General features: G+C 43.8%; 2 protein-coding genes across 12 annotated transcripts in view; both read left to right on the top strand.

Annotated features, from left to right (window-relative positions):
- Positions 1-10,154, top strand: part of TDRD1 (tudor domain containing 1) — a 56,592-nt gene extending 46,438 nt beyond the window's left edge. For all 10 annotated transcript variants that reach the window (XM_084846158.1, XM_084846150.1, XM_084846159.1 and 7 more), the window contains 6 exons: positions 2,538-2,657; positions 5,297-5,410; positions 6,326-6,493; positions 7,052-7,261; positions 7,457-7,503; positions 8,568-10,154. In XM_084846158.1, the coding sequence (XP_084702284.1) occupies positions 2,538-2,657; positions 5,297-5,410; positions 6,326-6,493; positions 7,052-7,261; positions 7,457-7,503; positions 8,568-8,660 (752 nt within the window). In that variant the 3' untranslated portion in view covers positions 8,661-10,154. The remainder of the gene's footprint in view (positions 1-2,537; positions 2,658-5,296; positions 5,411-6,325; positions 6,494-7,051; positions 7,262-7,456; positions 7,504-8,567) is intronic.
- A 9,206-nt stretch (positions 10,155-19,360) lies between these two features.
- The window catches only part of VWA2 (von Willebrand factor A domain containing 2), a 65,222-nt gene continuing 62,514 nt past the window's right edge, over positions 19,361-22,068 (top strand). Inside the window, exon 1 of one of the 2 annotated variants that reach the window (XM_084846148.1) lies at positions 19,361-19,606. In XM_084846148.1, the coding sequence (XP_084702274.1) occupies positions 19,572-19,606 (35 nt within the window). In that variant the 5' untranslated portion in view covers positions 19,361-19,571. Of the gene's footprint in view, positions 19,853-22,068 lie in introns of both variants that reach the window. The other variant, XM_084846149.1, reaches the window with a different exon arrangement.

Here is a 22,068-nt window from a genome sequence, read left to right as displayed (position 1 = left end):
CCTATCTGATTTTCAGGAGGAGCACTTTTAAAATCCATTGGAAGCCTATGAGGAATGATCTCCCCATAGGCTGCCATAGGATTTTAAAAGTGTCCCTCCCAAAAATCGGTGTGTGGGGGGGGCACCAAATCCAAGCTGCCCTCCAAGGACTGTTGAGGCAACACAGCCCTTGTGGGGGCGGATTTGGCCCCCACCCCCAATTTTTTATTAGCTGAAATTTGGGGATGAGAGGGCCAAATCAAAGGCCCCACTCAAGGACTGTAGGGGAAACACAGTCAAGCCAGGAGAAAGACCTTTCACCCAAACTGGGGGGGGGGGATCTTTTTTTAATGGGAAGCAGGGGGGGAGAGAATGTGGGGCTGTGTGGGGGAACCCCTCAAGGAGCTTCCCTCATGGCCTCATATTCCCCCTACTTCCCATAAAAGAAAGGTTTTCCCTAGTTAGGGCGAAAGGTCTTTCTCCCAGCTTGACTGTCAAGCTGGGCGAAAGTTCTTTTGCCCAAACTGGGGGGAATTTTTTTGTTTATGGGAAGGATAGGGGGAGTGTGAGGATTGGGTGCCCAAGTAGAGGAGCCCCTTCGGGTGCTGGGCCACCTCAGCTTGTATAGGAAACGTGCAGGTAAGTGGAGGAAAGGAGAAGGGTTTCAATTACCCACTTACCTGCATGTTTCCCATTTGTGCCAGGGTGGCCCAGCACCCTAAGGGCTCCTCTACTTGGACACATCCCTCCTTTCCATATTTTTTTATTTCTACATTCCAATCTTGTGCAAGATCAGAATGAAGAAATTTTAAAAATGCACCCATTTATTCTGAAGAAGCAGGGGTGCCCAGCACAGGGACCCTGGGCCAGGCACCCTCTCCCTGGGCCAGGCACCCTCTCCCTGGGCCAGGCACCCTCTCCCTGGGCCAGGCACCCCACCTCTTCAGAAGAAACAGGGACGTTTCTCACCACCTCAGGGATTGCTGAAGCAGCCTTGCTTTTGACAGCCGACAGAAGCAAAGCAGAGACAGCGATTGCAATGGGGACTAAATACAGGCTATCCCTGCCTGCACCCTGGTATGTTTGGCAAGGACAACACATGGGGTGGCAAGCCAGTATCCCTCGGTTTTGTGCTGATGTGTACGTGGGCAACAGTGTGGAACCAAAGGAATTTTAAAAAACACACATTTGCTCATGTTTCCTGGTTACAGGGAAGTATGGGGAAAAGTGTCCCAGTCCAATCTTTGCGCAAAAACAGGAATGGGAAAATAATATAAAAAGGGGCCCGACCCTGCATGATAGGAGCTGAAAAGGGGGACTTGGCAGCAGACAAGATGGAATGTAGGGTGGATGAGGGGAGGGAGGGGGACGATCGGGCAGACAGCGCATCCATGGTGGGTGTGCGAACCGCATGTTCACCAAACAACCCACCCTGCTTGGCTAGTCACCCACCATGGGCTAGTGTGACATGTGAACAGCCCCAGTGGTTGAGTGTCGGTTGTTATTGAACCCTGGGTTGTTGAACTGTGGGTTAGCATGTTGTCTGAACCAAAGACATCTTCTGCAGTGTGGTTTGTTAATCACCCTGAACAACCCAACAACATACCATGGACTCTCGAGGTGCTTGTTGGAGGAAAAATAAGTTGCACTGCATGTTTAACAAGCTACCCTGCAGAAAATGTCCTGGGTTCGGACAACATGCTAACTCATGGTACAGTGACAACCCACACTCAGCCAGTGAGTGTGGGTTAGCATGTTGTGCAAACCCAGTCTCTGAGTGGCATCAGATACATCACAAGTTGCTGCAGTTAGTAATAATGGGTGGGGTGGGGCCTGAAGCTACCTTCTATTGATCAGATCACACTCCCCCTGAAAAAGTGGTGTAGAGCCTGAATCTAATATAATCCTTGACCGAGTGGCAGATATTGTGTCCTTTATTTGACAATTTGCATCAATACTAGTCTTTAAGTAAGGATGACTTGACCCAGTATTCTAGCATTTTAAGTCATGTTGTCATTTAACTTATAAGCACCATTACTTATTGAACTGAAAGTAGCTGCTAGATGCGAAGATCACACGTTTTGATAGTTCTTAGGATTTTGTACCTATGTCCAAAGTTAGCTGATAAATATCAACTTGCACCAGATTTTACATTTACTATAAATTTATCTTGCCTACTTAAAGAGGTACTCAAATGCATTTAATTCAGAATAAGACCATTAGATACCTAATTGGAAAAAGAAATGGAAATGAGAGGGGGATTTAGAAGTGGTTGTATCGCTAGGGCCAATAGTGCCTTTGCGTGGAAGACTCCTACAGGGCTCAACAGAACACAGTTTCCTTCCTACAGTGACTCCTTGTGCTGTCGTCATACATGCAGGAGTGATGAGTGACAGACACAGGGCCCTCCATGGGTACTGTGTCCATGCTTTGATGGGATCAGGTCCCATTTTATTGTACACTAACTGAATTATGAAGCTAATGGTAGATGATGTCCACGTGAGGTCTATTACGTACTCTGCTTTAGAATGAATTTTCACTTGTGTGTAATATTACAGAAATGTCTACACACATAAAGTGGACAACAGCAGAACTTCCAGTTGATGAAACTGTGTCTGTTCGTGTATTAGATGTGATACACCCTGGCTTTTTCTATGTTGTACCTACAGAAGTCAGAGGTAAGGATAAAAGTACATAGTGCCAACAGAAGTGTTCTTCATATTGGTCTGGTCCAGACATAACAGGAAACCACATTTTCCTGCTGTGTAAATGAGCTACAGTGTGCCTTGGGTTTCATGCTCCTCCCTTCCTCCTCCTCTTTTTAGCACCTGTGAGGAGGAAACTTGAAGCTTCTGTTTTTAATACTCGGGGTTGATGTGGACCCCAGCAGCTCTTTGGAATGTTTGTTAAACTTTTTTGTTTAGCAAACCTCAGTGACATCATATTCTATGTACTCAGATATTGGGTGAGTTGTCCTGAGGTGTTCTATCTTTCCTCACCTGTTCTATCTTTCCTTTTAATTTCCCCTTGCAATTAAAAAAAAATTACATTAAACTTACTAAGCTATCAGATGTCTGATTTACCCCTATTGAAAGAAAAGGGAATGTGAATCTACCAAACCCCTACGCTAACTGGGATCCATTCTGTCCCCGGCAACTCCTCAAAACAGGGTAGGGAAAATCTTAACATTTTTCCTGCAGAATAGCTTCAATTTTTATGTGGTTATACCACTCCAAGAGCAAAGGATTAGGTTTTTTCTGTTTCTGAAAAGGAAAAAAACCACATCTCCCAGATGGTACATTCCTGTGTGTACAAATATATAACAAAAGCACTCAGGTCCATTCCACCCCAGGAGTAAATTTTGCCGTAGGGGGTTAATTCTGTTCCAAGTTGATTTTATCTTGACACATTCTTATAGTGCAAAATTGCAACAGTGATGTATTCCTTGTAAGACTATTCTAAAACAAACTTATTCTGTTACTTGGGTATATTGGACACGTTCCATTTTTTACTACGAGCCCAGTATTTCACCTATGCATTTTAGGTTTCTGTTTTGCTTTCTCTTCTATTTTTTCCAGGGTAAACTTGATAGCCTAATTCAGGGGTAAGCAGTGTGGTGTCCCGTGGCACCACTGCAACTGCAGACACCTCTCCCTGCACCTGCAAAGTGCTGATACCTATAATTTATTTTATTTTAAATCTTAGGGCACAATCCTATCGAGATAGGCAGCTGCCTCCGAACTTGGAGGCGACCGCTTATCCAAAGCAGGGCAAGAGAAGCATGGAGGGGATCGTCCCCTCTGTGCTTCTCCTGCCCTGCTTTTTTGGCTAGACAGCCAATTGCAGCTGTCGAGCTGCGGGAGCATGGAGCAGGGAAGGAGGCTGCTGTACGACACATAGGATATGTCGTACAGGCAGCTATGCTCTCCCTGTCCCGGAACGCCCCCAGCCCTGCCCCTTTCTGGCTGTTCTGCGCTCCTTTTGCGAGTGCAGAGGATGGGGCTTCTCCGTGCTGCCTCCAAGGCAGCGTGGAAGTGGGAGGAGGTCAGTTCTCCGGGAACCAATCTCGGAGTGCAGGCTCCAAGGCCGGTTCCTGGAAAACAGCATATCCTATGGCTGTCTAGCTGCCATAGGATTGCTACCTTAAATAGTTTTTCTCTGTGGCTGGAAGCACTTCATGGTCCAGCCACTTGCCATCTTTCTAAAATCCAGAGACGGTGTTTAGGAGAAAAGATGGCAGGAGGCTGGCACTTCATTTAAAAGTGCACCCAACTGCCTGGAAAAAAAGCAAAGGGTAGACCCTGATGCCACTATCTGGTAATAGTGGAGGCTTGGGGATGGCAGCAGGGTAACTGGATCACCCAAACCCTCCCCTCCCCCAGTGGCATGGGAGGAGGAAGTAGTGTGATTGGGGCTGGGAGTGACCTGGCGGGAGAGTGACAGAGAGATGGAAGGAGGTGAATGTTCTTGCCTTGAATATTGAGCTAAACATACTGTTTGCCAGAAACATGCAGTAGTTAGTTGTAGTCCAAGTATTCAGCACTAGGAGTCTGCTTGTAGAAGGGTGTACTATTGCAAAGTTTAATCCTTTACTGTTCAAATTAAATTGTTTGAAAATGTTATTTATGTTTCATGTTTTGAGAATGTGGGATCCAGTGAACTCCAGTAGTCTTTTTGTTGTAATGTTTAGGCTGATGACATGGGGTTCAGTGCTTCTCTTAGACTATAGAAGAATTTTGTTAAACTGCAGTCATTCTGAAATCAAATAATATCTTTCCAGGTAAAAAGTTAAAGGTGTCCCTTGGACCCCAATAGCAGATTGATACTGTCAAAATAAATGGTGGAAGAGGTTTAAACTATGGCTAGTAAGAACAAGCAAGAATCAAACTGTGCTTTCTTATCCTAGTTTGTTCTGAAACCATGGGTTCCTGTTGCATTTGAGCCAGGCCATTGTTAGTTAGACTTCAATTTGAAGATAACAGTAACTCTGCATCTGTACTGAAAATGCACAAAGAGCAGTCTGCACAAAGGACTGCAAAATGTTTATACATTTCTGGAATTGAAAGCTTTCTAATTCAGGGACTTGAGTTATTACAGATAAAGAAAGAAAATGCTAATAAGCATATTTTGTAAAGTCAAACTTCAAGAGGAAATCCTTTAGACTTGCAAATCGGCTACTTCATTATCCATATTATGTTACTCAAGAAACCAAGGTTGGTTTAGCTGCTTCTGAATGCTATAAATACGTATTTTGTCATGGGAGGTTCTGATGGGGTATATGTGGTAGTATATAGAACATATTTCTGTTCCGTTTTAGTGGATGCACAAAAGCTCCATAAGCTAATGACTGAACTTGCAGATTACTGCAACTCTCAGAATGATCACATCTTCAGACCAAGAGTTGGTGAACCCTGTTGTGCCAGGTTTTCAGGTAAGAGAATGAACCTAGAAAACCGGGGTGGGGGGAGGGCTTTTTTTTAATAGTATCCTTTAGAGCTTGCAGCCTGTGAAAGGGGGATAATTGGCTTGGTGAAAATTGTGCCATTTCAAAATAGTGTTTAAAATGTAGTAACCCCAAATTATTGCATGATAGCCCCGTTGGGTGAAGTGATAATTGCATAAAAGAAAACCGTATCCTTGGTAGCTTACCAAGGTGACAGCCAGCTTATCAAGTGGCAAACATTACTGCTTCAGTAGCTGAATGACCAACTGAAGTGATTATGCAAATTGACTCTCAGTGATCTCAAGCAGCTGGTCCATTTTTTGAGCCACAGATAGAGATCACTTGATCCTCTTTTCGCTATTTTCACACACAGGTACCAGCCTACAAGGAGGAGTGGCCTTTCGTTCCTGTAGTCTCTGTGATCTTTATTATATGACTGACTCCTCCCTATTGCTGCTTTTATCTTCATTTAAGTTTCTTCCAATAGAGCAGTAGACATGTACAGAAGTACTGCAATAGCATTTCTGTGTTCAGGAGAGATTTGCATGCTCCTGGTTGGAATTAGGTGAGCATGCTGCTAATCACCAGTCTTCTCACTTCTCTTCAGTCCAAGTGGTGTGTTTCTGTGATGTAAATTAGTCACAAGTGAGCTGATTTGGGTAGTTGCCAAAAGATGAGAATAAAATAGGAAGTTTTATATAATCTAAAGGAAGCCTAGTGAGTCATGGCCTCCAAATCATACTTCTCAAGTTTTGAAAATCTAACTGGTCAGGAAAGCATTAGTTGAGTTTTGTTGCTTACTGGTTTTGAGTTTAAGAGAAACTTCAAAACTCAAATATGCAGTTGGATGCTTTGTGTATGTAATGATTAACTTCTCAAACTCAGTTTTAATTTTTTTTTTAGGTGATGACAACTGGTACCGTGCTATTGTTCTGGGAATTCATTCGTCAGAAGTGAAAGTGGCATATGCAGACTATGGAAATGTGGAAGTGTTGCCTTTTTCTAGACTTGTACCTATAACTGCTCCCTACTTAGAACTACCTTTGCAGATACTTAAGTGTTCCCTAGCAGGTAGCGAACCAGCAGTGCTGCAACTTGTCAAATAGTAAATGTCTGATTTGAATTTTAGACTGTCCATTTAATATTTCTGTATACTTACATATGTTTACATAGCCTTAACTCTCACTGTGCTATTAGTGTTATTTTTGAAATATAATATTGTCATGTTGGCTTTTCAGTCGTAATTGTATTATTATTTTTTCTGTACACTGCTTTTGAATATCCTGGAAAGAAGAGTTTAATAATGTAAAAGGACTCATGAAGAGCTCACTCTCTTACTTGAATAAGTTTTTTCTTCATCTCAAGTGTGTTCTCAAACTGTGCAAAATGTGCTCTGAAGGTAGGGAAGAGTCCACTTGAGGGATGGGGGTACAAAGTACTCAGATCTGATAGAGGTGCCTTCCATTATTTTTAATGATAATTTAAAATTGAGTAACATAAACAGTTTTTCCATTTCAGAATGGAATCCTATACACACATACCTGTAAGTTCCATTGAACATCTGAGTCATTATGTATAGGATTATGCTGTCATATCTAGATTTGAATTTAAGGTTTATCTGTATTCCAGGAATTATGGAACCAGATGGAAAGTGGTCCACATCAGCAACAGAGAAGCTGAAATGTCTCTTACTAAATGAGTGTGTGATGATTACAGTGAAAGGAGTTAATAGGAATATTCATGCAGTAACTGCCCAAAAAAGATGTGAATATGGTATTCTGGATATAGCTGACCAGTTAGTAATTGAAAACTTGGCAAAATATAGCAACGGTGGGAATCGTAAGTACTTCTACACAGCTGTTTCCTTGTGTATCTGCTAAAAAAATTACATGCTCCTTGTTAGGATTCAAAATGTTACCTGTTACCACATGCACACAGATATGTGCAGTCAATATTTGAATTTACAAAACTGAAAATGCCTCGGTACTGCTCACTGGTGGAACAAGAAGCTAAATACTTTTTTTTTTCTTTTAGAATGTGCAAAGAAATCTAAGTGCTGCTGTACAGAGCTGAGAAAGCAAGTAAGCTTCAATGCAGAACTTAAGTTCTGTTTGTCTCCAAATACTAATTGCTTGCAGAGCTAATACAATACTGCTTTTATGTGTAATGGTATATCCATCTATAAACAAAAAGCACCCAGACTATTTTGCATAGATATACATTTGAATATACAATTGAATTTTACTTTTTGTAAAATAAGACACTAGCACAAAATGTGAAATATTTAGAGGTTATGCCTAGGTCACCTAAATATTGCTTCTAGCTGAAATTTTAGTTGGGAACAAAATTGTCTTCAGAAGTTTAGTGTATTGCATCAACTGATTTTATGAAGCTAGATCGAAAGGTTTTGTTCCTCCAACAGCAAGTGTTGTTGGATCTAACCCAAGATCATGGAGCAGCCGTGTTTGGGGATTATAGTTAGCACTGAGATTCTGTGTTAAATAAAAAACAAACAAACATGAGACTTCCATTCAAGGTAATATTGGGAAAGTTAAATGCCTCATCAGTGAGGCATATAATTAGCATAAAAAGTGGAGTGTGAACTAGGATGTAATGTGAACTAGGCCCCTTAGTGTTACTTTCTGTAGTAGATTGAATGAAAAACTGCTGCTTTGAGTAGACGCTTATGACAGAGGTACTGGTGTGGCTTGCCAAGCCAGTGGCATCCCCGTGCAGCAGTCTAGGTGATCTGTCCCCCAGTTTCTTCCCCAGGCGCCACTCCCTTTCTTTGGTCCTCCTTTCTTTGGTTCTCACCTAATAACTTATCCCTGCTGGAGAGACAGGACGGGGCCTGGGGGAAAAGCTGCCCAGTGATTCAATCCTGTTTACCTCTGCAGCTTGTCTGCTTATTTCTGAGTAGATCTGCAAGGGCTTACCGTTTGGGATTCTGTTTGAAAGTGCTGCTAAGTGATTCAGTCATGCTTGCTTATGAGTAGAAAAGGGTTCCCCACCCTGCTAGTGGCAGTGTATGTCTGTGTGCATGCAAACATGTGCAGCCCCTGTCCCCCCCAGCAGTCACTGGATGCAGCAATGTTGTGCACGCCTACTCCATAATACTTTCTGTGATTTTCCTGTCCTCCTACAGGTTGAAAAGCTTGAACAGATTATTTACTTTCTCCTAAAAGACCACTTTGGTGAAGAAAAACTTCCTGAAATTATAAAGTCCTTAGAAGAATAAAGCTATGCTGCAATGTATGGCATTACATGCTTCTAGAATATTGTTAAAATACATACTGTTCATAGTACTTTTAAGAACACTGTCTTAAGCCTACAGTCATAAACATTCCTCCTTGGAAATAAGGTCTATGGCAGGGATGGGGGAATGTGTGGCTCTCCAGATGTTGTTAGACTGCATCTTTCATTGGCTATGCTAGCTAGGGCTTGTGGGAGTTGCAGTTGGAAGACCACATGTTCCCCATCCTTGGTCTGTGGCAATCAATAAGACCGATGTATTTAGGATCAGAGTGCAAAAATAATAATAACAATATTAATAATGTATAAGCCACAGGCATCAAAGTCAGTAGGAATTTTAGCATTACCTTAAGTAGAATATAGATTGCACCCAAAAGCTGTTAAACTGTGGTTTGTTAAGAAGATGTCAGGATGTAACTACTTCAGGCAGCCTGTGATAAACCTAAGGTATTTTCCCTATTATATTGCATTTTGGAGCACAATGCCAGCCTTTGGAGGAGGGTGTGGGCAGTATTTGGTTCTTCACCATCTCTTATCAATATAACCAGTTACCTTTTACTAGTGTTTATGTTACAGACATTAGCTTTCTCGGTTTTCATATGAGGTATCATGCCCACTGAATAGAGGGGACTGTGCTTCATATTGTATCAAATAACCCAAGCCAAATAAGCAATTAATCTAAAATTTTCTTATTTCATTAAAAATAAATAGCCTATGAACACTTTAATAATTAGGTTTAAATTCTGTATTTAAGTTTTTAATGTGTTTAGTCTAATTTGGAGTTTGAAAGGGCTGCCTTTTCAAAAATAATTCGTAAGAAAATAATTTTCTTTCATAAGAAAAGATTGAAATGGGTTTAGCTACAATAGCTAATAAAATTATTTTTCATTTTCTGAATTTTTGCCATTTTTGGAAATTCATTTGTCTCACTTTGCATTTATTCTTTTAGGGCTACAATCCTAAAAGTAGAAGTAGAACACAGTGAGGCCCATAGGATTGTGTTATATATCTTACTTACCTCAAGGAAGTTTTACTCCTGAGTCTGCATATTCTTCAGTCCCAAACAGAATTAGGCTCTCAGAATTGTAACTGAATTTGTGTTATTCACTGCATGTTGTCAATAGGTTGTTAAGAAATGCTAGAATGTAAATGCCAGTGATGGAGGTATACTTAAAGAGGTAGTATTGTAAGCTGGCCCTGTGGATTTCTACTGTCAATAACCTTAAAAGTGTCTCCAAAGCACAAGTCTATGCATGTCTGCTTAGGGAGGCCAACAAATAGTTTTGGGGCACCTTAAAGACTAACAGATTTATTGTGGCATAAGCTTGTCAGATGAGGGGAATGTTATCTACAAGGACACAAGTGCGGCCAGAAGCCCATGAAATTCAAGGGGTATATATATCTGTGACAGGTTTTTGTTTTGTTTTTGCAAAGCACAGATGTATACAAAATAAAAACTGACCCATTCACAATACCATTCATTGGAGTTATTCTCTGTCTTGCTCTGCTAATTTCCCACTAACACTGAGAGAGAAATCCACAGTCCTGATTAGAATATATCAGTACATTCAGTTCAGACTATTTCTGCAATTTTACAAGACAGAAGACTCCTGTTGGATTCTGTAGTGAAGAGTCTCCCTGCCCCTATTCCCTCAAGAGAGCAGGAGAAGGTGTGGGCAGCCTCTACTGAGGCCCTGCCATGTTGAAGCACCTATTCTGCTTTTCATCTCTGAAAGCAAGCAAGAAAGAAAGCACCTGCTGCACAGTTATTTTCTCCTTCGGTGGGTTACTCCTCCCTCTTGCTCTGGTAGGCAGGTCTATGCTAATTAGTTTCTTAACGTAGTCTGTTCCTGTGGGAGGGGACCTCAGCCAGATGGAGTGCTTTTGAGCACAATATTGGTCTTTTTCTTCCCTGGAGTAGGAAAGAAGAAAGTCAGCTTAAAGTTCTATCCATCCACAACTACCAAGAGCACCAAGACAGCTGAATGTCCCTCAATTGTGCCTATGTGGGGTGGGGGCGGGGGGAGAAGGCATCTACCTGCTTCTAGAAAAGGAGGCCTAAATTACTCTGAGGACTGTCCCCTAGGGATCTCACATTCTGGAGAAGCTGTCCAGTGAAGCTGACATGGGAAACCTCTGACAGCATAACAAATGCTGCCATATGGCGCAGCCTTCTTTAGGTCTTTACTGCATTAGCAATGCTTGGAAAAGAGAAGATAATGGAGCTGAAGTAAGCACAGAAGAGGGAGCACTTCACTGGCTATTCTCTTTGCCAACCCTTTCCCATGAAATTTTGTCATGAGCAGGAGAGTTGGTGTCAGAAAACCTCAGCAAAGACCTTTGGAAGAAACACAAGGGCAAAAAGTGCCCCAGATAGTAATTCTCCATTAAGGCCAAGGCATTCAGCCTACCCAGTACGTAAAAGGGGGGTGATTCTGAAGCTGGAAGATTAGTGGTTATGTGTTGTATGTTAAGAGTGTGAGATGCCCCAAGCAGCAGAGACAATAACTTCTTACAGTCTCAAAAGATCATGCCATGCCCCAGAGAAAAAAGGTGTGTTCTCAATCCTGAAAGGGCTCTTTCCTCTACCTAGATGTATGCGTCCTGACATCTCACTAAGTCTGGCTCCCAATAGACTGCATAGAAAGAGTAAGGATACTCACTCATGCCTCTCTTGACAGTCCAAATTAAGAAAATACAGATTCCCCCAACTATTGAGAAGCATCTGCTCCCATCAGACCAGAATGGGGGAGCTGTTTCATCTAGAGCCCCAATCTTTGGTTCCCAGCTTCAGTGTGTTCCTGGTAAGGGTTGGAAAAAAATCCTTTACATCAAAAGCCTTTAAGCTGTTAAAATTGAATGATGAACCCAAGGGTCCAGAACACCATCAAGCACAATAAAGGAGAAGCAAAGCTTTTTCCAAAGCTCTGAGTACCAAATTCTACCATTGCCATTGCCCATGTTGGGTCCTTCAAGGCAGCTCTGTGTGGGGAATGGAGTTACCCTCTATCCTTCAAGTCCATGTTCACCTAGCAAGCTTTATAACCTTCCTAGAGGATTTATGGACCAGCACAGGCCAAGGTTATCAAACTAGTTCTAGGAGGGCCAAGAGACAGTGAGTTTCAACTTGGGCTCCTGCTGGCTTCCTGAGCTGTCCTTCAGCCTTACCTCCATCTGCTGCCCCTCCCCTTGGCAAGTATGTAAGGTATGGCTGCCAGAGGCAGCACCTCAGCGTCACGCAAAGTGTGGTGCTAAATGTGCCCTTCGAGACGCACAAATCCCTTTTTTCCCCTTCTGTTTAGGTTGTGTTTATTTTAATGATAGTTTTAACTTGGAAGCAGTGTAGTTTAAGGGTGGACAATTTTGTGCCTGGACCTTCCCCTAAACTTTAAACAACTTTGTGTTGATGTTACAACCCACTCTATCCCACCAGCTGCACACAGACTTGTGTGGCAGGACCCACCTTTTTTTAAAGAACCCATGCCAATATTTGATAAAATCTCAGAAGTCGTCAGCGAGCTTATGGCACAAGCTTTGGGTGAACCACTTGATGAGAGCCTACTCTTGGCGGACTGCCCCATTAAAGCAGATTTGGATGCCTCAGTCCCTCATTTGGAGCAGGATAAAAGAGCACTTTCCTTTAGTTTGCCAAGTCCCCTGCACAACAGTGATTTGGAGATCCTTTCTAAACACTGTCTCCTGAACTCCAAAATGATTACTAAGCTTTTCCAGGAAATCCGGGACACTGATGGTGACAGGCTTTAAGTCTCACTTAGAGGTGTTTGTCGAATTGCTTGGTCAGGATTTTCCTGTGGCGAACAAGGAACTGCCTACTACAGTCACAGAGGAGGAAAGCTCCATTTCAGGGTGCTCTTTGGACAATCCTTTTCGCAGGAAATTGCCCTCCTGCTGCCCCATCTGAGTGCCCTTGTTGAGATGGGCTGGTTGGATCCTAAGGCAGCTAAGAGAGGTGTTACTGACTCAAAAAACAATTCAGTCAGGGCTCTAAGGAGTAGTCAAAATCCTGGTAATAGGTTTCCCAAGAGGAGGAAAACTAAATGTAGGTTTAATAAAATATTAGGAGTAGGGGCTGGCAAATGATCAGCATATAGAGTAAATGTTTGCAAGAAGGCAAAAGGGTTAATTTTTAAATCGCTATTAACAGTATCAGATAACAGTCAGGATGCTGAAATGAAGGACAAGCCAGTGAGGCAGCTCAAACATCTCAAAAGGGAGAAAATACAAATGAACTCCAGCCCACAGTCCAAAATTACTTAGGAATCCAGTATGCAGACAGACCCCATTGGCCTAATTTTGGAACAGGAGCAATCAATCACATGCCAAAAACCTCCACTATATGATAGAGACCAGTCTTGTCTGATTTTAATGAGAAGTGATCTAGTCTTCTCAAATTTGATTCTGCCCAAGGTTTACTCAACTCATAGAAATAAGATAGAAGACCTTTACAGGCACTGAGACATTCTGGTCTTAAGGACCTTATTTCCCCAGATATAATAGAAGTAGAATACCTCTCAAGCTCCAGAATTTTGGCCTCATTTGCAGACATACATGCTGTTAATTACATCCTAAAGAGCAGACCAATGCTGGAGAGGAAGGGGATATTCGTCACCAGATACTTCAGGAATATCACTAAACCCGTCCTGGTTAGGCTCCAGGGGGAAGCCCCCAAACAACCTCCAAGGGAGAACAAAATACATTACTTTCTGGAGATTACCACAAACAATGCACCCAAACTGGGGTGGGTAACTAGGAACTCAAATAGGCAGCAAGTAGTGTTATGTAAATTAGTGAGAAATATAATTCCTCAGTTGGCTAGCAACCCTGTGGAACAGGCTGCATTACATTGCTCGCACCTTAGGCACCACCCCTCAGGTATAGGTGCAGGTGAAATTAAGGTTTACTTCTCTGAGGAAGAATCAGACCTGATGAAGCATTTCCAGGGTTTGACTACCCCTGAACAAGAGGAGTTACTGTTTAATTTGTGCTCTCTTCAGGAATTACTGAATTGTTATCAGAATAGAAGGGATAGGTAGCAGAGTGAAGTGAACGCTCTACCTCCGTTCAAGTTGCATTTGCATGTAGGATTAGCTTCCTTGGAAAAACTATTGCTCTCTGATGAAACTGCTTTGTTAGCATGCTTTAAGCTTTTGCCACCCATGGCACAGGAATTAACCATTAGGGGTCTACTCTTCCTGCAAGATTCTCTGTTCACTCTCATGAGAGATTCGAGGGGCGTTCTTACTTCACCACTGGTACACTCCCACTCAGGGGTTACTCCTCTGGACATTTGCTCTACCTCTCAATCATCCCAGTCTCTTTAAACTGTTGACTAAGTGGTAGATGGGTTGAAAAAAATATTCCTAGATTTAAAGATTCTGTCTTGGAATATTTCTGGATGGCATGGCCAGATAGTGGATAAAGAGGTCATTACATATCTACAACAGTTTCAGATAATTTTCTTACAAGAAACTTGGGTGGAGGATTCTTCCTGTCTACAATTGCTGGGTTACAGGGCCTTCTCTAAAGCCGTTGCAGATGTCACAAAAGGGGCCGCTGCTGTGGTGGGTTGGCAGTGTTTGTTTCAGTAGAACTAGATGGTAGCTGCCAAATGATAGAACCCCAATTGCATAATAACGTCCTGATGGTACAGGTTATCACTAATGGTGCCTCTCTTTTTCTGTATTAATGCTTCTGTTCCATCAGAGAACTCATCACTGTCACCCCAAGTCGTGTGGCTATCTTTGGCATCTGCTTTGGGAAATTACAAGTGCCAGTGTGACAATTCCCACATTATTTTGGGAGGTGACCTAAATGCTCGGATAGGACAAACTAATTCGGAGCTGTTTAATCATTTTGGTCTGTGTGTGGACGAGCTATTCTGTGTGGGCAGGCATTCTCAAGATGGGAGGTTTAACAGGAACGGTCCTAGTCTTAATCATGCTGGGTTACAATTGTTTCCTATTAATTCTGAGTGGCAGTTCAAAGGATATATCTGCTGGACATTATATATTCCTTTCTTTTACAGGAGCCAATATAGTAGATTATTTTTGGATTTCTCTAAATCTAATCTCGAATCTAAAATGTTTCTCAGCTGAAGATCGGCCAGAGAGCGGCCATCTTCCTATTAAGCTTGTCATTGAATTGGCAGTTAAGCCAACTCAGAATAAAAGTACGTATCCTTTGAAATGGTCACTACTGGCCACAGACGGCTCAAATGATCTGAGTCCATGAGTTCAGTGATAACTGGCTTGTTATATAGCCCAACTTTACTGGGACTGAGAAATAAAATTATTCTGGGTCATTCGGAGGTCTTGTAAGCTTATCAGCAAATTGCCAAGTACCGAAAACCTTCTCTGGTGCAATCTGGCCCCGTGCCTGCTCCCTGCCCAGGTAGAACCAGCTGGTATGATAGGGAATCCAGGAATATGAAGAAGGAATTAGCAAAGATTACCCGTAGCTTTAAGTGCTCTAGATCAGAGGGGTGTTATAAGACTTTGATTATAACCTGTTCATCTTATAAGTCTCTAATGAAAAAGAAGGCTGAATCTATTCAACAAAGATGGATGGAGCTGGGATTGGTGGCGAGACAAAAAGGTAATGTCAATTCAGAGCTACACTTTTCTATACTCAAATCCCTGGTTCATTACGGCTACAACATTTTGAAAACATTTTCCAGGTACCCGCCTCTGTAGAGGTTAATCCCACTTGTATGGATCTCCCTGACTGGCCACTGGTCTCAGTCCTGGAGATCAAGCATTTACTCTGCCACCTGGTATCCGGCAAAGCACCTGGGTTAGATATGCTCCCCCCAGAATTATTTAAATGCAATCTTGCCTGGTGGGCCCCAGTGCTGGCGAAACTGTTTTCATATATTCATCTAAATGGAATCATCCCTGCCAGGTGGGCATTATAGTTCCACTACACAAAAAGGGCAAAAGATCAGACCCTAAAAATTATAGGCCAATTAGCCTTTTGGACATAGTTTCTAAAGTGTACGGAAGATTCCTGTTGAATAAGTTGGAAGCATGGGCAGAATTAAATAACATTCTTTCTGATGAACAAGCGGGTTTTCGGCAGGGAAGGAGCACAATTGACCAACGTTTTGTGTTCTCCCATTTGATTTGTATAAGTCTGAATAGACCTGGAGGAAGACTGTATGTTGCCTTTGTGGACGTTACTTCTGCATTTGATCTAATAGACAGAAAATGTTTATGGGGAAAATGGTCACATACAAACACTGATAAGCAGCTGCTGTTTTTGGTGCAGAAAAGCCACTCTCATACAGATCTGAAAGTTCATACTGGTTTGTCAGGAGTGCTTTCTGGGAAAATTCAACACTAGAAGAGGTGTCAGACAGGGCTGCATACTAGCCCCCCTTTTGCTCAATTTTTATGTGAAGAGTTTAGTGGCAGATTTAAGTTCCTTGGTTCACTTCCCCCCATCTTTGGGACCCCGAAAGGTACAAATGTTCTTTATGCAGGTGAGATGGCCCTTCTCTCAACCTCTCTAGCAGGTCTACGGAGACTTCTAAATAAACTTAGTTTGGTCTGCAGACAGAAGTTGGTTATAAATTATTCCAAAGCCAAGGTTATGTTTTTTTTCTAAAAGGAAATGACTACATAAATGGCACCTTGATGAGCATACAATTGAGCAATGTTTCAGCTTCAAATAATTGGGGGTACAATTTTCCTCAAATGGCAGTTGGAAACCCCGCATAGAGGCAGTAAAGCTTGCTGCCTGGAGGACTGCTAAAACAGTCTTATCTTTCAGGTGGTGCAACAGTGGTTCTTTGGTGGGCCCAACCTTGGAAATACGTCTAGCTAAAGTGTTTCCTCAACTTCTGTATGGTGCGGAGATATGGGGTCAGGGTCATGCCCCAGCAGCTAATTATTCATTGGATTGGAAGGGGCCTACAAGACCATCGAGTCCAACCCCCTGCTCATTGCAGGAAGCCTGATTCCTCAGCAGTTGAGACCATTCAAAATAAATTTTTGAGAGAGCTGCTGGCATGCCCACCAGTGGTCTCTTCTTCCTTGCTATTATTGGAAGCTGGAATTATGTCTATCGAAGCAAGAATAGACAAAGCCCTCATCCTCTATAGCAAAAGATTACTGAGCTCCACTGATGGAAATTTGGCAAAACAAAGTTTCTTGAGCAAATTGGTAAGGGTGGCTGGGCCCAGTGTTGGCTAGTGCTGTCTCAGGCCTATTTTGAGGATCCCCGCAATTCCTTAACTAACTTGGATAAGCGGAGCATTAGAGACAGAATTTTTTAAGCAAATTGCCATGAAACTATTTTGGCTAGCCAATGCCAGGCCTTCTCACCATGGTTCAGTTTTTTCAAAGGAAAGCAATATTTACAGCAGTGTTTCCGGGATTTAACTTTTGTAGTTTTCAGAAAGGCTGAAAGGTTTACAGCCCTTTGTTTTCAAACCTTTACCACTGCTTATTTGGATGGGAGGTACAATGGGATCCCTCTGGCTCAGCGGACCTGCATTTGTAGCTCTGGAGAAGTCGAGGATATAGTACATTGTCTTCATTGCCCCTTGTATGAGAAACCCAGGATCTGTCTTTTGGAGGACCTCCTAAAAAGTAGAGCTGGCAGGTCTCCTGTGGAAATCATCTGTAATCTACTGGCAGACTATAACAAGTGTATTACAATGAGGGTTGCATCCTCTGCAGTAGCAGCTAAAAAATCCATCATAACCTTTTAATGACATCTGCTATAAATTGCCCAGGAGATCATTTATTATAACATAAAGCTGCATGAGCTTTTCCAGTTTGTTCGTTTGGTATATTTTTGTTATACAAACTATTCTTTATTCTCAGTGCCAGTTTTTAATGAACTGGTTTGTTTTAACACTTGTATGGTTATTCTATTGTGGCATTTTTACTTTATTTTCTATTTTTTCCATAGCCCCCCGGATTATGCTTTTAGGTGTTCATTATTTGATGTTTTAATACCTCCCCATAGCTGAAGCTCTCTGGGTGGTTTACAGAAGTTAAAACATTAAATAAAATATAAAAAGTTTAAAAGCCATTTACAACAAAGCACATAAAAGCACACAGACAATATGCACAACATATAACTAAGAACACTGAACTATCAGTCATAACTAAAGACACATCCAGGACCGATTAAAACTCATTATGTGCTGCTAAATGCCTGGGAAAAGACATAGGTCTTAACCTGGTGCCTCAAAGATAACTATGTTGGCACCAGGCAGACCTCATCAGGGAGCTTGTTCCACAGATGGGGGGCAACCACTGAGAAGACCCTCTGCCTTGTTGCTGCCTTCTGAGCTTCCCTTGGAGGAAGCACTCGGAGGAGGGCCTTTGATGCTGAATGTAGTGTACGGGTAGGTTCGTTTCAGGAGAGGCGTGCCATCAGGTATTGTGGTCCCAAGCCGTATAGGGCTTTATAGGTTAAAACCAGCACCTTGAATTGTCACTTTGAGCTTATGTTATATATAGCTGTATTGTAACTTGTAAGGGCCTTTGTGCTATGGACAAATAAAAAACAACTAGTGCTACTTAAAGACTGGAATGTAGACATGTCCAAATCCAATCTGGCCACTTCCCCATTCAGGTAGGAAAATTTCAATTGCTAAAGAATGTCTTGGTTGATGTGAAGACAAAGTCAAGCTTTCTGCTATCCGGAAGGAAAAACAACATGAGCAATACATTTCATTCAGCCCCTACTATAAACAAATCACAGGAGTCCTAAACTGTTCTAGAATAAATACTAAAGGCAGCCTAGGAGTGCTCAGCCTCCCTGTTGGTTCCACCCTGCTTTAAGTAGGTTGAGGTCCAATAGCAGACATGACTGCCAGCTTTCTCCAGTGGTGATGAGGAAGACGCACTGGGCATAGAAGGCCTCCACCAATTGATGGATTATTCAGATAGTTCAGAAGGATTATTATTTAGGTCCTACAATACTTTCCCTTAGCATGTAATATTTTCAAGGTCCAAAAGCCTGGAGAAACATCCAGTTTTGCTGGATGCAAATAGGAACAGCTCTACATTTTGCATAGCCATCATGCTTGTTAGCAGTACTCTGGTGTTTCCAGCAGCAAATGTGTGAATGACTTAGAAGCGTCCTTTAGATCCATTCATGCTGACACACAGGATTGTGCCATGGATTGGCACACACGCGTTTAAAGATGTGTCTGTGGTGGTCAGATGACACTGGTATACCTGCAGCAAATATGATTGATGTGTCGAATTGCCCTTCATTTGATGTTTGGAAGAGGATACATCCATTATCCCAGAAGCGTCCAGGAACCGAAAGAGAGCCACGTGCAATCAAGGAGACGTTTTAAACACAGGCGATCGATCCATGAGGCGTGTGCGTACATTCTGCAAAGGTGGAAATACCCGACCAGTCCATCGTGGCTGAATGGAGGAAAAGCAAGGCTGGGTTTGTCCCTCAAACAGCCTCCTCTGCCCTTCTCTCTGACCCTAGTGTGTAATTGCTTGTTGACATTCCTGCTCCGCATTCCTCACCTTGAAGGTAGGTACTTCTGGATCGGAAAGCCCCCTCTCCTGCTCGGAGCGCCTCCTGCGTCCTAGGGGAACTTTTCGCGTTTCCGAAGAGGGAGGCAGCGCCCCGAGTTCCGACTTGCAGCTCGAGGGGGCTCGTCCACCGTGGCCAAGGGGGTTCGCAGGGCTCAGAGCGAGAGAAGCAAAGCGCGTCGTCCACCCCTCCGCACTCCGGGCCCCAGCTCCAGGGCCACCTTGTCAAGAGTCCGCATTGCGCGAGAGCCGGAGGTTCGTTCGGCTGGGAAGGGGTTTCTTCGCGGGCTTCTTGCTGCGCCCTCCTCGTCCAGGATTGGTGGACACCCGGTGAGCAGGAGCGCTAAAAAAGGGCGGAGAGGATGGCAACGGCTCTCTGCAGGCCTCGCCGGAGCAGGTAATTGCCCGCGCGCGGCCACTGTCCTGGGGCAACCCGCCAATGCCCGATCTGCCTGTGCTGCAGCGCCCTCTGTGCTGCAAGGAAAGGAAAGGGGATCGTCCACGGAGCACCCAGGAGAAAACTTGCCATCGCCTCCCCGTCTCCCTCCCTCCTCCTGGAAAGAGTGCTGCGCACTTCAGTTGCTCTCCGTCCTTTTAGCCTAGCAAGAATCTGAGGGGATCTGCAAGGGAAACGGACTCGTCGGTAAGTCACAAGCGCTTCGTTCGCGATTTGCTCTCTTTCCAGCAAAGGCAGCCCAGCACCGCGGAGTTGGGCTCGAAGAGCAGGGCCGGGGACGAGTGTGCGCCCGCGCGCAAGCCAGCTCCGGAGGACCCAGAAACCCCGGCGCTAGCAAAAGGGAAAAGCTGAGCGCAGGATCACAGCCATGTTTCAGCCCTGCGTGTATCGGCACCCCCGCCCCCCGGCGCAGCTTGGATCGCGCCGCAGCCTGCCCGTCTGGTGCAGACTTCAGCCGAACGCGCGTGTGCGTGCGCGTGCGCTTGCCAGAAATACGGCAGGCGAGGTGTCGTTTGTCCCAGAAGCTGTGCGGCGGAGGGTGCCTTCTTTGGCACCGAGTAGCACCGCTCACAGCCCTCTGCGCACTTCTGGGCTTCGGGAAATCGCCTCCGGACCGCAGAGGACGTGCCTTGTGCGGGCACGCTCGAGTTTCGGCCAGTGGAGGCTGGCGGCCCCGATTTTGGTGGGGCTGTGAATCCACTCTGGGTTTCAGCCGGAACCAGCCAGCGCTCTAAAAGAACTATCGAAGGTAGTGAACGTATTTTGCGGATAGGGCTTAGCACCTTCGGTAGCTCATTTAGAGGTCTGGCTGGTTCTGACAAACCCGGAATGGATCGACAGCCCCACAGAAGTCGGAGCCACCAGGCTCCGCTGGTTTCAGCATCCTTTACTTTTTGCGGTAATATATTTTCGGCTGTGACGCTTTAGATCAGCCTTCCCCAACCTGGAGCCTTCCGGATGTGTTGCATTGTAGCTCTCAGCATCCCCAGCCAGCATTCTGGCTGGGAATGATGGGAGCTGTAGTCCGAGAAGGCATGCTTTTCTGGAATGATGGTGTGTCTAGCGCATCTGCCTCTGAGCAGGCATAATGAGCTGAGTGCCAGCAGTTTCAGGTTTGGTAACTTTTGGGAAGAATGTTGAGGATGCAGGTTGTCATCCCCCCCCCCTTCTGTCTGTTTTATCTCTTTGGGTCAGAAGTTCAACTGATGATGGACTGGTCCATTCCAGCCCTCTAATTCTATCAAATGCTGAATCTTGTACACCTTCTCCCACCCAAAGCATATAGCGACTGTAGTTTTCCATGGAACTAAGTAAAATGTCAGAAAACAGTGAGCAAGTTTTCTAGTTCCTCAGAACTCTTCTTCAAGCCAGACATTAAGCAAGGCAGGAAGAGGGGATGGGTGGGAGAAAAATCTGGGTATGATGTTGGAATCCAAACATCTGCGATCTTTCAGGTTCTGCCATCATCATGCCCACTCCCCTTTTGCTTAACACCCAGCCCAAAGAAGAGTTCTGGAGGAGCTGAAAACTTGCTTGCTATTTTGCGAGATTTAGTTGGTCCTCTGTGATTTTTGGAATTTTTTTCCCTAGTGGACAGACATGGAACTTTTCCATGGAACTGTTTACGCTTGACAATAATTTTGTCAAGCGTAAACTGGATTTTAAATAGCTCGGCTGGAATACTGTCATCTCCGCTAGCTTTGTTGTTACTAATGCTTCCTAAGGCCCACTTGACTTCACTCTCTAGGATGTCCGGCTCAAGTTCAGTGACCGCACTATCATGGCTGTCAGGGACATTCAGATCTTTCCTGTATAGTTCTTGTGTGTATTCTTGCCACCTCTTCTTAATCTCATCTGCTTCTGTTAGGTCCCTGCCTTCTTTGTCCTTTATCATGCCCATCTTTGCACAAAACGTTCCCTTGAGATCTCCGATTTTCTTGAAGAGATCTCTAGTCTTTCCCATTCTGTTGTTTTCCTCGATTTCTTTGCATTGTTCATTTAAGAAGGCCTTCTTGTCTCTCCTTGCTATTCTCTGGAACTCTGCATTCAGTTGGGTATATCTTCCCCTTTCTCCCTTGCTTTTCGCTTCCCTTCTTTCGTGAGCCTCGTGTAAAGCCTCATCAGACAGCCACTTGGCTTTCTTGCATTTCTTTTTTCTTTGGGATGGATTTCGTTGCTGCCTCCTGAACAATGTTACGTACCTCCGTCCATAGTTCCTCAGGCACTCTGTCTATCAGGTCTAATCCCTGAAATCTATTCCTCACCTCCACTGTATATTCATCAGGGATATGATTTAGGTCATACCTGAAAGGTTTAGTGGTTTTCCCGACGTTCTTCAATTTAAGCCGAAATTTTGCAAGAAGCAGCTCATGATCTGAGCCACAGTCAGCTCCAGGTCTTGT

This window comes from Heloderma suspectum, chromosome 3 (genome assembly GCF_057233095.1).
Source record: "Heloderma suspectum isolate Gila_16-S chromosome 3, 16-S_ref, whole genome shotgun sequence".
Lineage (NCBI taxonomy): Eukaryota > Metazoa > Chordata > Lepidosauria > Squamata > Helodermatidae > Heloderma > Heloderma suspectum.
Note: the sequence above shows the minus strand (reverse complement) of the source record. Positions and strands in the feature narration are given on the sequence as shown.